The 18,299-nt window shown below is 46.1% G+C and overlaps 1 protein-coding gene across 2 annotated transcripts in view; it reads left to right on the forward strand.

Annotated features, from left to right (window-relative positions):
* The window catches only part of SMARCA2 (SWI/SNF related BAF chromatin remodeling complex subunit ATPase 2), a 300,239-nt gene that overhangs the window by 55,766 nt on the left and 226,174 nt on the right, over window positions 1-18,299 (forward strand). For both annotated transcript variants that reach the window (XM_082242988.1, XM_082242989.1), the window contains exon 15: window positions 7,799-7,962. In XM_082242988.1, the coding sequence (XP_082099114.1) occupies window positions 7,799-7,962 (164 nt within the window). The remainder of the gene's footprint in view (window positions 1-7,798; window positions 7,963-18,299) is intronic.

Here is an 18,299-nt window from a genome sequence, read left to right on the forward strand (position 1 = left end):
TCTCATTTCACCCCCCCAGGACGGCCTACATATGAGAGATTGTGGCTCCACCCTACAGGAAACACAACTAATTTGCAGCTGTTAAAAAGGTCCCACACATCCTTGAGCTTCAGTTCAATTGTGTTTCCAACCTACTTCGGAACGTTTGTTTTTTTTCTTGACCTGAAGGTAAATGAGTGTCTGATAGGTACCCCTGTAAGGCAGGTACGGACAGCCTCTGGGTGGTTCCTCCCTATCTGTGTCCTTGGACAAGGAGCTTACAGGTCGCCAAACATGGCAGGTAGTCGGTTACCTTAATGAGAAGGTCCCTCCATACCTGAAGTCCTGTTGTCTCTGCAGGAAGAGTCTCCTCCATTGCTCCTCTGTAGCTGGAAACGGTAAGAAATTTGTATTTCCCGCCAAGCGAGTGCGCCTCAAGCCTCGCTTTGAAGACTGGAATTTCCGGTCGGGAGAGGAGGAGCAAGTGGTACCCGGAAGGAAGCTCAAGATGGAGGGGACGCCGGACCCACGAGTACTCATGGTGGATTCTCCGGCTGCTAAGGGGCTGAAACACCCCAAAGAGACCAGAACGACCGCACTTCCAATAGGGAGAAAGCGGTGGTGCAGGTGGCTGCAGGGAATTCAGAGAAACCGGGTAAGGGACTATACCGGTGATGGGGCCGACTGCTGTCTATAGATGTAGGACAGACATGCCTTTTTTCCCTGATTAGCAGCCGCAGTGTTAGACAAATAATGTCTGTTATACACACGTTTCTCTTTTTATGTTTATGCACAGGTCTTCCCTCAACTCAGGAGGCCCCTGCCAGACCCCCATTTAACGCAGCCAGCACTAGCATGTCTAAGAAGTGTGGTAACTGTGGGGATAGGCTATCGAGGTCTTACACAAAGCCATTTTACCATACATGTATCAATAAACTGGCAGGACAGGAAGCATCCGTTTTTAATGAAAGATTTCCTTAAATCAGTGCAGGATGAGATGATGGCTACTATTCAGTCATTCAGGACTACAGCAGCTATCCCTCAGACCCTGACACAGGCAGAGGAAATCTCCAGGGATAGTCTATCCTCCCAGGATAGTGTGTGGTCGAGAGCAGGACCCTCTTCTCTCTTGTCAGGGTTCCAACCCGTTCCCTCGTCACAAGCTAGGGATGAGGAGGATCCAGGGGAAGGTACCAGTCAGATCAGATCCCCTTCCAGTTCAGATGAAGGGTCAGACAGTGACCAGGAAAGGGATAGTTCCAAAAGGAACAAGAGTCTCTTTCCCTTAGATTGCATGGAGGGTCTCCTTAACTCCCAACTCCAGCCAAAGAGTCTTCCATTCAGGATAGAGTGTACAAAGGCTTGGGAAGAGCCCAGTACAGAGTAATTCCCATTCACCAGTCTTTAAAAAACATGATTCACCTGGAATGGAAATTTCCTATGAATGCTCTATCCAGGCCTAAGACCTGGAAAGGAGGTATCCTTTTGAGGAACAAGAATTGGAGGTGTTTGTAAAAAAACCCAAACTAGACGCACCTTTGGCCCATCTATCAAAAAAATCAGATTTGTCCTTTGAAAACGCTGGTCACATTAACCACTTTACCCCCGCTCACATTGCTGCTACTGCGGCAATGTGGCTCGTTATCGTCCAGCGACGTAGACCTACGTCACTGGAGCCCTCCCCTTGTGGGCGGCGCGCGCGCGCCGCCGGAGACTCGCTCCCGCTGTATTCAGTTACAGCGGGAGTCAGGCCAGGGGAGGAGCGGCGGTGATCACCTCCGCTCTTCCCCGATCTTCAGGGATCTTGTGTGGAGATCCGCCCGCTTGTGTAAACAAAGCGGGCGGATCTCCTAAGTGACAGGCAGGGTCAGATTGCAGGGTTCAGCATAGTGTCACTCAGTCCCCTCCCCCCACACACGTCAGTAAGCACCAGGCATACATTAACCCCTCCCTCTCCAATAAAAATTAACCCCTTCCCTGCCAGTGTCATTTTTACAGTAACAGTGCATATGTATAGCACTGATTACTGTAGTAATGTCACTGGTACCCCCAAAAGTGTCAAAAATGTCAGTCAAGGGTCCAATCTGTCCGCCGCAATGTCGCAGTCCCGCAAAAAAAATTGCAGATCGCCGCCATTACTCGTTAAAAAAAAAAAACACCAAAAATGACAGAAATCTTTCCCTTAGTTAGTAAACGCAATAACTTTAGCGCAAACCAATCAAAATACGCTTATTGCGTTTTGTTTTTTTTTTTTTTTTACCAAAAATATGTAGCAGAAAACAAATTGGCCTAAAATATTAAAACATTTTGATTTTTACATTTTTTGGGGGGGGGAATTTCATATAAAAAAATGTGAAAAATATTATTTTTTTCAAAATTGTCGCTCTTTTTTTTGTTTATAGCGCAAAAAGTAAAAATCGTACAGGTGATCAAATACCACCAAAAGAAAGCTCTATTTGTGGGGAAAAAAAGGACATAAATTTAATTTGGGTACAGCGTTGCACGACCGCGCAATTGTCCGTTAAAGTAATGCAGTGCCGAATCGCAAAATATGGCCTGGTCAGGAATGGGGTAAAACCTTCCGGTCATAAAGCGGTTAAAAATACGCTCATTGAGAATTTTTTTGTCAAACATGTAGCTAAATAAAAAGATAAAAAAAGACCGCGCTCGGTCACACTCTGGATATATGAATAAATCGATAAAAAGGCAGCCAGTACAAAAAACAACTTGACATAAAAGATAAATTACAAAGTACAGCGCCAATAATGAAAATGCTGGAAAAAATCACTAGGAGGAAAAAGTCCAACAAATGCAAGTGATAATCCACAATAGAAGATGAAAGTCCAGCCACCAAGAGATGGAGTCAGTAAGATGGAAATATCAACCCCGCGTGCATCAAATGTTAAAAGATGTCTGCTTACCAGAACCTCATGACTCCCTGTTAGGGCGGGTCAAATAAGTGTACAGTAGCGAAATCCAAGGAGGGGGTCCTCTAAACTGAAGGAACCAATCCGTTATGATCATTCCAAAACAGGCAGGCTTCCGGCATCCAGACAAATCAGTGCAGCAGATGGTGACAATACCATACCTGCGTCCGGCGGGTTGCCTGCTGATGTGAAAGTTGTGGCCCCGCGGTATCCGGGCTGCTCCTCCGGCCACTGCTGATCGTGTGTCTCCGGTTGGCAAGTAACAGTCTCCACGGCTACAGTCACTATGGCGCCGGGGGTCTCGAGGCGACAGTTGATATCCTCTCCCTCTGATGTCTGATGTAGCTAAATACATTTTGGCCTAAATATGACAAAAATTGAATATATTGGATATTTTTTAACGGTCAAAGTAGAAAAATATTATTTTTTCAAAATTGTCGCTTTTTTTAATTAATATTGCAAAAAATGAAAATTGCACAGGTGATCAAATACCACCAAAAGAAAGCTCTGTTTGTGGGAAAAAAAGGACGTAAATTTTGTTTGGGTACGGCGTCGCACGACCGCGCAATTGTCAGTTGAAGTCGCACAGCGCCGAATCGCAAAAAGTGGCCTGGACGTAAGACAGCAAAATCCTCCGGTTGTAAAGTGGTTAAGGATGTCATGGATAGCAAAATTTAATCCTTATTTAAAAAGGCTTGGGTTTCTAACTCCTATAATGTGACTACAGCTCTAGCAGATACCTGTATGGCCAGAAATGCAGACTTTTGGATCAAGGAACTGTCAAATCTCTACGACGGAGGGAATCACAAGACACACTAGATTCCCTATCTGTGATTGGGAAAGCGGTGTCTTACCTGGCAGACTCAGCGGTAGAGTCGATAATAGCCTCTGCAAGAACAGTGGCTCTTATGAATTCTGCTAGGAGGGCAGTTTGGGTCAAAGCGTAGGAAGGAGATGTATCTTCCAAGCTAAGACTTTGTGCCTTGCCCTTTGAAGGGTCTTTTTTGTTTGGCTCTGGTCTGGATGATGTTTTATCCAGATCCTCAGAGAAGGGGAAAAAGTTCCCCACTAAAGCCCCGTACACGCCGTCTTTTTTCCCCGGGCTGTCGTGTCTGTTGAAAAGTGCAAAAGACTGCACAAGAATTTTGTCCGCCGACTGCAGAAGTGATGTCATGTGATGGTTAACTTTCCCTGTGTTTTTCTTTTCTGAGCATGCCCAGTCTTGCAAATCTGCTGTCTGTCGGCCGAATTCTGTATTGACTGGCGAACAATCGGCCGCTCTGGTGTCGGCATACAAAAATTTTAATGCTTGCATGACAGATTCTTTTCTGCCGAAAGTGGGCTGTCGGAAGCATCATACTAACAAGCCTACAATCGGCCGATCGGTCGTCGGCCAAAGCTTTTCGGCCGACAATCTGCACGCGTGTACGGGCCTTTAGAGGAAGGACAAGTTGGGGAGGTATTCCTTTTCGGAACTTCCAAGACAGAAACCAACAAAGGCCTTTCAGGGGACAAGCCAAGAGAGGGGGTCTGGCAAAGGGAAAGCAAAGAGCTAACTTGCTGTTCCTCAAACCTGGACCCAACGCTAAGGAGACCAAGTGACGCCAGATCATTCTGGCGTCACTTGGTCCTCCTGTTTGCTACTTGGCAGAACAAAAAAGTACGCCGGGTCTTCTCCCTGACACAAAAGGATATGTTGGGCTTGGATGCTCTGGCACAGCCATGGCACTTCAGGCTAGCTTATGCATTTCCTCCTCAAAATCTGATTTCAAGAGTTCTACAGAAACTCAGTGGATGTCCGGAACTACGTCTCGTCTTGATTGCTCCATGGTGGCCAAAGAGGATGTGGTTCGCGACTCTGGTATCCCTGTCAGTGACAGCCCCTTGGAAACTCCCAGAGATTCCAGGCCTGTTACTATAGGGACCTTTTGTTCACCCCAGACCACAATTCTTTCAATTAACAGCCTGGGTAGTGGGCACCAAATGCTAAAAGAAAAAGGTTGTTCTGATAGGGTCATTGATACCCTCCTCCTAAATAGAAAGCCAGTGACTAGGAAAATTTATTCCAAAATTTGGAAAAGATTCTGTACTTGGCAGAGTCGGAAGAAGAATTCCTCTGCCTCGATCCCCTTGATCCTGAAATTTTTACAGGATGGGGTAGATAAAGGGGTGGCAGTTAACACCCTTAGAGTACAGGTAGCGGCACTTTCTGTTTTTTTAGATAAAGTCTGTCTAAGGAGCCTTTAATTAAAAGATTTTTGATAGCACGGGTAAGAGCGACCCCGATTAATAGAGTGAATGTTCCAGCGTGGAATTTAACTTAAGTACTAGAGACATTATGTAGTGAACCCTTTGAACCTTTGGATAAGGTTACCCTGAATATTTTGTTAAGTTAGCTTTTCTGTTGGGAATTACCACAGCCAGAAGAGTGGGAGATTTACAAAGTCCTTTATGCTAATTCTCCAAGACAGTGATTCTTAGACCAGATCCCTTGTATCTACCCAAGGTAGTTTCTTCTTTTCACAGGAAGCAAGAGATGGTTCTGCCATTATTTTGTGAAAAGCCTAGGTGTGCAAAGGAACGAAAATTCCATTGCTTGGATGTAAGAAGGTGTCTTCTCACCTATTTAGAAAGGACCAAAGGATTTAGGAGGTCTAGTCACCTGTTGGTTCTACATTCTGGACCAAGAAAGGGATTGCAAGCATCAAAACCCTCGATTTCTAGGTGGATTAAGCAAGCCATTAGTATGTCTTATAGAGTGTCGGGTATCCCCACACCAGCAAACCTAAAGGCACATTCTACAAGGGGCATGGCAGCATCCTGGGCCGAAAGAGCAGGAGCATCCTGGGAACAGATCCGCCATGCAGCCAGCTGGTCCAGTCAAGATAGCTTCCTAAAGCACGATCGCGTGGAAATACTGTCTCAACAAGACCTTGCCTTTGGCAGAAAGGTTTTACAGGCAGTGGTCCCGCCCTAAGGTAGGCCAGTATGGATTCCTTTATTATCCTCTCATATGTAGGCCGTCCTGGAAGGGTGAAATGAGAAAACTTACCGTTAGTTTACCGGTAACGGTCTTTCTATGAACCCTTCCAGGACGGCCGGCCTAATTCCCGCCCAGCGGCGGTGGTGAGTTTTTAAAAAAAAGAAAAGAAAAAATGTATGTGTATATAACTGAATGTTATTGAATAACTGTGTCCCTTGAAAGTTTGGTTGGAAAGTTACTTTTCTATTACTGAAGCTCAAGGATGGGTGGGACCTTTTTAACAGCTGCAAATTAGTTGTGTTTCCTGTAGGGTGGAGCCACAATCTCTGATATGTAGGCCGTCCTGGAAGGGTTCATAGAAAGACCGATACCGGTAAACTAACAGTAAGTTTTCACTATTCACATTCAGATACCCATTAGAAGGAGCCTACAAAGCCGGTGATGAAACTTGATTATGGAAAAGTTAATGCTTGGCTGGGTCGTTAGCACTCTTCACAGCACCAAAGTCATGGTTTTAATTCCTGCAAAGATGTGGCATGCATAGTGTGTGTATGCTCTGCTGTATTTGCAAGCAAGTTCATACTTGCTGATACCAGTATGCAGCCAGTGAAGTCAGAAGTTCTATTTGCATCCTTTTATACAAAAATTGTTACTGTAACAAATTAGCAGGCATGAGGATGACAGACCTGCAGCTTGCATATTTGAATAAAAAAAAAAAAGTCGGTAGTAGGTGACATTAATGTTGCGGCACGCTCAGTTCTAGTCTGTGCCTCGGACTGCAAGATTCTATTAGGCAGGGATTTGTGTGGATGTTTGAGCTTACTTTGTAGGCTTCTGTAAAGTTTGTCACTGGTATATAATGAGTAACCTGAAATAAATGGAAATTCATGTTAAAAAATACTTTCAGTTAAACCTGAAAGTAGAACTAAAGGCAAAACTTTTTTTTTTTTTTTTTTTTTTTGATAGGATAGGATAGAGTGAAGAGGGATTAGAACACCTGGCAGTTTTTATTGCTGTCTGTGTCCCCATTAGGGAGATTCACTCTCTCTATTTGTCCTGTCTCCCGTTATTAAAAGTGAAATGAAAAGAAAATCCCAAATTTTGGGTTATCCCCAGAAAAGTAAGAGGGGATATCTTCCAATGGGGACACTAGTTCTGGTGACCTGGGGTTCCCAAGGAATTCCTTTATTTACAGGGATTTCCTCTCACTTCCTATTTGGTTATGGGACACCAAGTGAAGAGAAATCTCTGCAATGGCACACAGATGACAAAAAAGAATGACCGGGGTTATAAACCTTCCTTGCTTTATCCAAAAAAACAATTTGCCTATAGTTCTACTTTTAACATAATTATTTTAATCATACAGTACAGGACACTAGCAAAGTTTAAGGCCACACGCCTGGGTCTCCTATTATAACTACCCCAGTCAAAATAAGAACGGCTAAAAACAAGCCTCAGTTTAGTATGATGTAGATGTAGCTTATAGTGTGTTTCCTTATTACAATAATAAGGGGCCAAAATAAAATATACTTGTTCCACTGTGCCAGTCCTCGGCAGTCCTGCAACATCGCTGGATAAAGACGGGCTCAGGTAAGTATTAGGGGGGGAAGGGCTGAGGGGGGCAGCTTCACATAGAATGCATCAAGATAAAAAAACCTTCTGCCTTTACAATCCCTTTATTTTACTGACATGAGCAGTATTGGTTCAGAAGAAGGCCGTACAACTGTGGCCAATTTTTTTACTGTTCGTTTTAAGACTCTACCCTGTATCACAAAAGGTAATATTGTATACTGTCAAGTCTAAATCATGACTTTTACTTGAGTAGACTTGACTCCTCATTCAGCTGTAAGTCATTTCCGTCAGACGTGCTTTTACAGAGTTGTGTCCATTTTTTGCTCTGCAATTTCAGATCCAGGGTTTGGAATGGATGGTTTCTCTATATAACAACAATTTAAATGGAATTCTAGCTGATGAAATGGGGCTTGGAAAGACAATTCAGACTATTGCGCTCATAACATATCTGATGGAGCACAAGAGGCTTAATGGACCCTATCTCATTATTGTTCCACTCTCGTAAGTAGAACATTTGTTTCCTTTGGTAGATTTCTCATTGCTGCACAGTTTTAGTTTTGAATGCCCTTAAGTCTGTTCTCCTATAACAGTCTCGTTAAGTAGAATCTATTTTATTAAAAGAAGTTTACTTAAAAGACATGTTTAGATCTCTTCATGCTATGAAAACCAAAATAAAACCATAAGTAAGATAGCTGGCTTTATGTAGGTTTTATGAGGTTTTTATACAATACTGTTGTCTGTTATGATACTAGCACACACAAATGTACAATTTTGAAGGTATTCAGTGAGCTTTTCACTGCAGAGTTGCTGTTGTGTTTAACACAATTTATGTATATAGATGAAATGGATCTGCTTGATGTATAAAATCTTTGTTTTTAAAGCCTAGTATTTACGGTCTAGTTTGTAATTGTATATGGGCATGGCAATGGTCAAATCTGCCTATTAAACATACAGCATTTACTTCCTGTATTGCAGTGCTTACATCATGGTTGTGCAATACTGAGTCCACCACGTGTAGCTGCTCTCCTCATTATCCCCAATAGTAAAAAAATAGTTGGGCTGTATACTAATATATATGTTTAACTACTTCAATACAGGGCACTTTCGCCCCCTTCCTGCCCAGGCCAATTTTCAGCTTTCAGTGTTGTTGCAATTTGAACAACAATTGCATGGTCATACAACACTGTACCCAAATTTTATTTATTTTTTCATAATTTTCTTCACACAACTAGCTTTCTTTTGGTGGTATTTAATCACCGCTGGGTTTTTTATTTTTTGATAAAAAAAACTAAAGACCAAAAAAAAAAAAAAAAATTTTCTGTCAGCAAATTTTTTAAATAGGTAATTTTTCTCCTACACTGATTTGCGCTGATGAGGAGGCACTGATAGGCGGCACTGATGGGCAATGATAGGTGGCACTGGGTGGAACTGATGGACACTAAAAGGCAGCCATGATTGGCATAACTGATGGGCACTGATAGGTGGCAATGATGGTCACAGACTGGTGTCACTGGTGGCCACAGAGTGACATCACTGATGGGCACTGTTAGGGCTGCATTGTATTCAGGACAGTGATGATCATTGCCTTACCTTACGTCATTGCCTTACCTTACATCTTCCCTGTGAGGATATGCTGCTTATTAGCTCTCCTTACCTCACACTCTGTCAGCGTGAGAGAGGAAAAGCCGATAAACGGCACTGCCTTGTTTTGATCGGCGGTGATTGGACACAGACAATCACATGGGTAACGGGCCGCGGCTCTTTGCCGAGATCGGGGTCGCGCCTTGTACCAGGAACACGGTGTGCCTGCGATCACCATGTGCCTAAACTGAGCGACATCATATGACGTCCCAGAACGAGAGCCGCACCACTCCACCGTCATTTGATGGCAGGCGGGAAGTGGTTAAAGTATAACCAAAGGCAAAACTTTTTTCTCTATCGCTCATTGACAGACGTAGTCTTCTTGATTCTCAAGAGCTGGGTTATGTTGTCTCCGCAGGAGTAGGACTAGGCAGAATGACAAAACGTTCTGGCTCCACCCTAGGGGGCAGTCCCTGAGGGTATATCCTCCCTCTCTCTGCTACAGGGAATCAGTTTTTTTCTGTCTAGTCAGGAGTAAGGACCTAAGTTCCTTGCTGGGATCTTTTGGTCCTGGCAAGACTTTTTTTCTTTAAGAAAAAGACATTTTTTAGGTAGTTTTCTCCAGTGTTTTTTTCCTGTGAGATCTTCAAGCAAAGATGCCGGACTGGGCGACACTTGTGGTCACCCCAGCCGGCCTACGAGCGCGTGCAGACCATGGCATTGCGCTTGGTCGGCCGCGACATATTCAAGTAAGTATGCGGGGCCGGGCAACGGGCTGGATGTTGAGATCCAGTGGTCACCCCGGTTTCTGCCTAAAAGCGCGTGCAGACCAGTGCGCTGAGTCGGCCGCGACGGAGTCCCAGTAAAGGGACTGACTTTGCGAGTTAAAAGCTCGCTTGGACGCCAGGACCAGAGAGTCGAGGCGTCCACAAACCCCCACCCCGGTGGAGAGGGTATTGTGAAGAGAGGGTGCCTGTCGGTTCGGTATGGTGAGTAAACGTTCCCTTTTTTCCTCATTTATGAGGCAGTATATATTATGGGCCCCTCCATATATGGTCAGTATATATCTGATACAGATAAGTCCGAAAGATTCAATCAGCAGTCCAGTTGTTACTGTCCAACAGCTGGTCTTCCCTTCGGACTTGCATGAGGGTTCTGGGGTTGATGGTGGCTTCATTCGAAGCAGTCCCATTTGCCCAGTCCCATACCCGAATTCTTCAGCAAGAGATTCTCCTCAGATGGAATCGGAATCCGGAATCCCTGGACAATCAGATCCGATTGAGCAAACAGACCAGAGAGTCTCTGGTTTGGTGGCTTCGGTCTCCAATGCTCAGCCAGGGAAAGTCATTTCTGCCAATATATTGGACGATAGTGACCACGGATGCCAGTCTATCCGGATGGGGAGGAATTCTCGGTCATTTATCTGTCCAGGGACTTTGGTCCCCGGAAGAATCCAGATTACCGATAAATGTATTGGAACTGAGAGCGATCAGACTTTGTCTGATTCACTGGACCGAGCAGCTCCAGGGCAGCCCGGTTCGGATCCAGTCGGACAATGCCACGGCCGTGGCTTATGTCAATCATCAGGGGGGCACCAAGAGTGTCCGAGCGGCCAAAGAAGTGGCTTGCATTCTTCGCTGGGCGGAACGATTTGTTCCAGCAATCTCTGCGGTGTTCATTCCGGGGGTGGAGAATTGGCAGGCAGATTATCTCAGCCGTCAGACCCTGGATCAGGGGGAATGGTCCCTCCATCCAGACGTTTTCCACCAGTTGTGCCTACGGTGGGGCACCCCGGATGTGGATCTGTTGGCATCACGATTCAACAGGAAAGTTCAGAGATTCGTGGCTCGCTCCCGCGATCCTCTAGCAGAAACCGCAGACGCACTGATCGCCCCGTGGGGGCAATACCAGCTAATATATGCCTTCCCTCCTCTCGCGTTACTGCCAAGACTTCTTCGCAGGGTAGAGGAGGAAGGAATCCCAGTAATCCTGGTAGCTCCGGACTGGCCTCGTCGAGCTTGGTACGCCGACATGGTCAGACTGGTGGCGGACGTCCCATGGAGACTTCCTCTCAGGGAGGATCTATTGTCTCAGGGACCGATCTTCCATCCTGCTTTACGATCGCTGGCTTTAACGGCCTGGCTATTGAGACCCAGGTGCTGAAGGACAAAGGTTTGTCAGCTTCAGTTATTCCTACTCTAGTTGAAGCAAGGAAAGTGACTTCCAGAAAGATTTATCATCGCACATGGAAGTCCTACATTGCATGGTGTGAACCTTTGGGGTTCCGTCCTCGATCTTATTCGATTAGTCGAATATTGGCTTTTCTGCAACAAGGGGTTGAGCAGAAACTGGCCTTGAGTACTATCAAGGGTCAGGTCTCAGCATTAGCCATCTTCTTTCAGAAGCCTTTGGCTACTCATTCCTTGGTGCGGAACTTCATCCAGGGGGTGCGACATCTGGCTCCGCCAGTGCACGCGCCGTTACCCCCCTGGGATCTTAATTTAGTGTTGTCGGTTCTTCAGAAACCTCCCTTTGAAGATATTAGGGAGATTCCTCTACCCACGTTGTCCCAGAAGGTGGCCTTCTTGGTGGCTATTACTTCTGCACGCAGGGTGTCAGAACTGGCCGCATTATCTTGTCGTTCACCATATCTGGTGGTTCATAGAGATAAGGTGGTTCTTCGTCCGAATCCATCCTTCCTACCAAAAGTGGTTTCAGAATTTCATCTGAATGAAGAGATTGTATTACCTTCCCTGTGTCCTAAGCCCAGTCATCCTCGGGAGTTTGCGTTACACTCCTTGGATGTGGTCCGGGCGATCAGGGTATACTTGAAAACGACAGACTCGTTTCGCAAGACGGATTCACTTTTTGTGATCCCAGATGTACCCAAAAAGGGGTTGCCTGCATCTGCCGCGACCATTTCCAGATGGATCAGACAGACGGTAGTACAGGCTTATTCTATTAAGGGTCGGGAGCCCCCGTTCCCTGTTAAGGCGCACTCCACTCGGGCACTTAGTGCGTCATGGGCCTTTCGCCATCAGGCGTCAGTGGTCCAGGTGTGCAAGGCGGCTACCTGGTCGTCGGTGCATACCTTCTCTAAACATTAAAAAATTGATGTAATGGCATCGTCTGATGCCTCATTTGGCCGCAAGGTTTTGCAGGCCGCAATTTGAGGAGACCAGTGGTCTACCTCGAGGGTTTTTTTCCGTTGGAAAATTTTTCTTTAGTCTCATTCTTTGTTTATAATGAGCCTTTAAAACTTCTAGTTTGGCACCGGTTGGGCCTACTAGATTGGATTTGATTTTGTCAATCCCACCCCTCATTTGTGGCACTGCTTCTGGATGTCCCAGCTCTTGAGAATCAAGAAGACTACGTCTGTCAATGAGCGATAGAGAAAAATGGATTTTTGTAAGAACTTACCGTAAAATCCTTTTCTCTTAAGCTCATTGACAGAAGTAGTACCCGCCCCTCTATCATTGAGTTGGGTTGGGTTAAATTCTCTGTACTGCTTTAAACAGAACTGATTCCCTGTAGCAGAGAGAGGGAGGATATACCCTCAGGGACTGCCCCCTAGGGTGGAGCCAGAACGTTTTGTCATTCTGCCTAGTCCTACTCCTGCGGAGACAACATAACCCAGCTCTTGAGAATCAAGAAGACTACGTCTGTCATTGAGCTTAAGAGAAAAGGATTTTACGGTAAGTTCTTACAAAAATCCATTTTTTTTTAATTTTTATTTTTTTTTAAGAAATTAAAACGCATGTCAGGCTTTTATTGTGATCTGTGGTCTATTTGTCCTGTATACCTATATCACTGAAAGTGAAAGTAAAAGAATATCCTACGTTTTGGGTTGTCCCCAGAAAAGTAGTGGAGGGGAAATCTTCCAATGAGGTGACAACAGGGGGTTCTCTTACTTTGGAGGGGTTTCCTCTCTCTTCCTGTTTTGGCTATAGGATAGAAAGTAAAAGGGAAGTCTTTCCAATGGGAAGTAGATGTCCCAAAAAAAAAAAAAAAAAAACTGACGTGGGTTACAACCCTCCCTTATGCATGAATGGGGGGGGGGGTTGCCTTTAAGTTCTGCTTTAATCTAATTACAGAAAATGGGAAAAGTGAACGTGATGTTTAAAAGTGACAGGGACCTCTACAACTTTAAAGATTTCAAGAAAGACAATTGACATTCAGACATGGATGTTTTACCTTTCAAATGATATGTAACTTTGTAAGCCAGTCCTATTATTTAGAGACCTCTGACACACTGCATAGTTTGTGCTTCCTGAAGCTCTTCTTTAAAGTGCTATTATCCTGTAGCAGGATTTCCAGGCATTGGGCCTGATGTGGGTCTGCCATTGTTACCGGAAACGCCAGCAGCCCCTTTAAGCTCAATACCCAAGTGTGAGATTAGAGTCAAAGACTAGTCCGGAATCTTTGGTTTGTTTTATTTGATATAGGGGATGGGAGAAGGGAATGAGTGGAATACTCCTCTGGCTCAACTAGATACAATTGGGACACTTAGAATAAAAAATTGCCTTTCAGCGCTGCCTTGACGCCGACTGAATGCCAAACAACGCTTGCTGGCGCTTGAAAAAAAGGCTGACTTGCTGAACTGTACTTCAACTTGACTTCTGACACTCTGGTTAGCTCAAAAGTCCCAAACACTGCTCCCTCCAGTCCTTGCTGACTGAGGTAGCCTCTGTATACTGCTTCTGCAACTCTCAACACTGTACACTGCATGCTGTACACTTTAACACTTCAGGGTCCTCTCACTAGGCACCCCCTCTACACTTCAGGGTCCTCTCACTAGGCACCCCCTCTACACTTCAGGGTCCTCTCACTAGGCACCCCTCTACACTTCAGGGTCCACACACTGGCACCCTCTCTGCTTCTCTTCAGGGTCAACACTGGCACCCCCTTTACTTTTGCTCCTGCACCAGCTAGCTAGCTCCTAGATCCCCTTCACCGGAGTGGTCCCCTCTCTCTCTAGGCAGACCCCAGGGGCAGTTTGCACTGCAGTACTCACGAACTGGGAATGCTTTCCTGAAACTGGACCCCTCTCAGCTCCGCTGGTCCTCTGCACCGTATCCTCTCTGCAGCTCAGCTCAGCCTTCTGTCCCCTCAGGCAAGCAGCCTGGGACAACCAATTTCCTCTGACAGGAGGAGAGACAGCCGCACTCTCCCTCCTGGGGCTCTGCTTCCCACCAAAGACGCTGCGTCATGTGCTCCCCTCAAACTTATACCCACTCCCAGAATGTTGTGTGGCAGAATCTTCCTTTCTGGGGTAGATACAGGCCTGGGTGTGCCATTGGCTGGGTTTCCTCCACTGCCCAATGAGAACCCTCTCATTGAGCACAGTGGGGAGACTCCCCAGTCTCAATGGCCACACCTGGGAAACACGACAGCCCAGCTGAAAATCGTGGCCCTGCTGTTAGGCAGCCAAGGCCCACTATGCTTTACCTAGCACCTACCTTGTAGGGTGCTACAATCCCAAAACCAAAAAGGTAATATGTAACCTTTTGCAGCGTACCAATCATTTGATGTGCTGGCTGCATCAGTTTTCTTTTTTTAAGGCGGTTTCCCTCTGTTTTCACCTGTGATCTTGCCATTAACACAACTCCTATATTGGTGTCTGCACTGTGGGAGAAGGAGCAGCAGAGAAACCTTTGCTCAGCAGCATTGTCGGTTTGGGGGTAGGGTAGTGTTCGATGGATTAGCAGATAAATACACAAAAAATTGAAGCCAAACTCTAGCTAATACTCAAAGTCCCTGTTCACACCTGAGCGTTTTTCAGCTCATAAAACGCTCATCTCTGAAGTCTTAAAATGCCCAAAAAGCAAAATCCTATTAATTTCAATGGCCCCTGTTCACATATGAGCGTTTTGTCGCCTAAAGCTCAAAAAAGTACATGGGCTTCTTTTTTTGGCAGATGTCAATGCCTGCCTCCAAACACCTTCAAAAAACGCCTGAAAACGATGTGCTCAGGTGTGAATGGAGCCTTAGAGCTGTTACAGCAAATAGTATGTTTTCTTTTTGAAAAACATATTATATATCTTCACATTTACATAAATAAAAGCTAATTTTAGGCAACCCCTGCTAGTGTTAAATAGTTTGTCTCATCTCTGTAATTGCTGATTCGGCTGGAGAGCTTGTTCATTTAAAAAAACAACAATCTTAGGTTGGGCATACATGGATCCAATGGCAGCTTGTTCTGCAGGGACCGGCCAAATTTTGATTCGGGTATGGGCAGGGTGGTTGTACAGAAGTTAATCTACCTGCTAGAACATTTCCGCCTGATCTGTGCCACCGGCTATAGCCAGCAGTGCTAATCAGTGTATTCTGATGGTGTGGAAATCTCCCTGCTATCAGAATACAAAGGTGCAGCGGGAAAAATTCCCCCATCCACATCCAATGTTTGGATGGGGGACTCAAGACCTTCTTTTTTTTTTTTTTTCCCTTCATCCTGTAGTGAAAGCAAAAAAAGCAAGAAATGGTAAGCTGCAATATAACAAATGTTTGCTTTTGGGTTTAATACCGCTTTAACCACTTCCATACCCCTGAATGTCCTAGGACGTCCTGCAGCTACAGGCATCAAATAACTATTTTTATTTTTCTTCTGCCAGCGATTCCCTGCACAGTAAAAACAATCCTAGCAGCAGTTCAGCCGCTTGATTGTTTTTGCAAGCAGCTGGAGGGGACATTTTCCAAAATCCCCCCCCCCCCCCCCATTCCGCCCCCACCAGTGTTTTTACTGGCACACCTGTGCCATTGGCGAGCCGGAGAAGGAATCTGGCGGTGAACGTTTACCATAGAGCTGACCAAGGACCAGATGGTCCCCGGTTATCTTTGACTCTCGAAGGACAGGCACGACGTTATAAAGTCATGCCCGCCCCCTGCAGTTGTAACACTGTCGTGTGTTTAGCTGGAAAGCCTGAGATCATTTATTTTTTTTGTCTTAGGATTTCCAGCCTAGAGACGAGATGTGGGGTCTTATAGACCCCAGATCTCTCCATAAAGAGGACCTGTCATGCCTAATTCCTATTGCAAGAGATGTTTATATATTCCTTGTAATAGGATCAAAGGTGATCAAAAAAAAATTAGAGGGAAAGTGTAAAGATAAAAAAATAACCAAAAAAAAAAAAAGTCCCCCTGTCCCCTCGTGCTCGCACTCAAAAGCTAACGCATACGTAGGTCGTGTCCGCATATGTAAACGACGTTCAAACCATACGTGAGGTATCTCCGCGAACGTTCGAGTGAGAGAAATAATTCTAGCACAAGACCTCCTCTGTAACTCTAAACTGGTAACCCGTAAAAAAATTTAAAGCAAAACCTATGGAGATTTTTGTACCAAAGTTTGGTGCCATTTCATGTGTGTGCAGTTTTAAAGCACGACATGTGACATGTTGGGTATCGGTTTACTCGGCATAACCTCATTTTCACATTATACAAAAAAAATTGGGCTTGCTTAACTACCAACCCCCCCCCCCCAATAAAATAGCATTTGAGAAATTTCTGCATAAATACCGTGTGACATAACCATTTGCAATGGCTGCCATTTTATTCCCTAGCGTCTCTGCTAAAAGATATATATAATGTTTGGAGGTAATTTTCTAGCAAATAATTATAATTTTTACATGTAGGAGAGGAATGCTGGAATTTGCCCAGTATGGAAGCGGTTTAAGCTGAAATGTCGATTTTTTTTTTTAAAGATGGGTTTAAGTTATTGTCCAGCAGAACTGAATATATCACCTGGAAGGTATTCTAGCAAATTACTTTTTTCCCTCTAAATGTTGCCTACCTTGTTCTCAGACAAGGAGCGCTTTCATATCCAATGAAATTAAGATCATAGAGACTTCTGCCTAGTAAGGAGAAACGACCTAGTTCCTTGCTGGGATCTTTGGTCCCGGCAACGTTTTTTTTCTTTTTACATTTCTCCTTGCTTTTTCCTGTGAGATCTACAATCAACTGCCGGACTGGACTACAGGCTGTATAATCTACATCCTGTGGTCACCCCAGTCTGGCCAGCGAGCGTGCACAGACCTCAGCTCCGCGTTAGGTCGGCCGCGACATAGCCCCACTGGACGGGGGCTGGCCTGCGAGTTAAATGCCTCGTGAGTTCGCATACAACTGGGTTTTGGCCCGAGTCGCTGTGTTCCTCCTGGCCGACAGCTCCCCCCCCCAATTTCGATGGAGAGGGGTTCTGTCTGGAGTGGTGCCCTACCGGTTCCTGGTACGGTGAGTAGCTCTCGACCCCCCCCCCCCCCCCCCCCCCCGGAGGGATTCAGGGTGGACGTGGGCCCCTCCTTGGGACGGTCGGAACCCCAGTTTCCCCTCCTTCCCCCCCACACCATCTGTCCCCCCACTTCCCCCTCCATTTATGATGGGGCTGCGTGGGTGGTTGGTCCACCACCTGGGGTGGGGGCAGGGCGTTATACTGGTGATGGGGGAAGGGGTGCGCCGCCGGCGACCAGACGATCGGCTGTGGGGAGAGGGGGGTTGTACCTGGGCCTGTCCTTGAGGCCTAGGGATACCTCCTGGGTCCCTGGTAGCCTCATGGTGCCGCCATTTTGTTGTAGCCTGTGTGCTCTATGCACGGTGGCCATTTTGCGGTGGTTTGCCATTGAAAATAGTGGTGGTCAGGACTGAGCCCTGTGGGTGAGAATTTCACCGGTGGGAGCCCCTCCTCATTCGCCTGGTGCTGACTCCTGGATCTTTTCACTTCGTGATCGCCGCTCGTGAAGTACAGATTATCCTGGTGGCTGCAGGTTTCTGTTTCTGCTCGGTGGTGGGTTTGGTGGGGTCCTCTCCCTCTCTGCTGAGGATCGCTTGGTGCTTTGTGCCTGATGATCGGATGGTGCTGGCAGCGCAGTGGGGGTTGTCCCTTTTGCAATATTTTACACTTTGTGGGGTTCCCCTGGTGACTCATGGAGTCTTTGGAGCCCATCTCCCCACCTGATCCCCTCTAGGAGGTTGCGGGGCCCTCCGGGTCCCAACCATACATCCATCCACTGATGGCGGTCCTGGAGTCCGCCGCCGCTGACATGGGTCTCCCTGCTGGGTCTGCAACCACCTGCCTGGAATCCTCAGTTAGTGAGGACGATTCTGCCACATCTGCAACCGCGCACGAAATGGCGCTGGTAGAAGCACTGATTGTATCTGTGTGTGAGACCTTAAAGGTAAAGGACCTGTGGACTTCCCTGGCAGAAGACAAGTGGGTCCACTAAGTCATTCTGTCTGGCTACAAGATCGAGTCTTGCTCTTGTCCCGGC

This window comes from Pelophylax lessonae (genome assembly GCF_965119305.1).
Source record: "Pelophylax lessonae genome assembly, chromosome: 1".
NCBI classification, from domain to species: domain Eukaryota; kingdom Metazoa; phylum Chordata; class Amphibia; order Anura; family Ranidae; genus Pelophylax; species Pelophylax lessonae.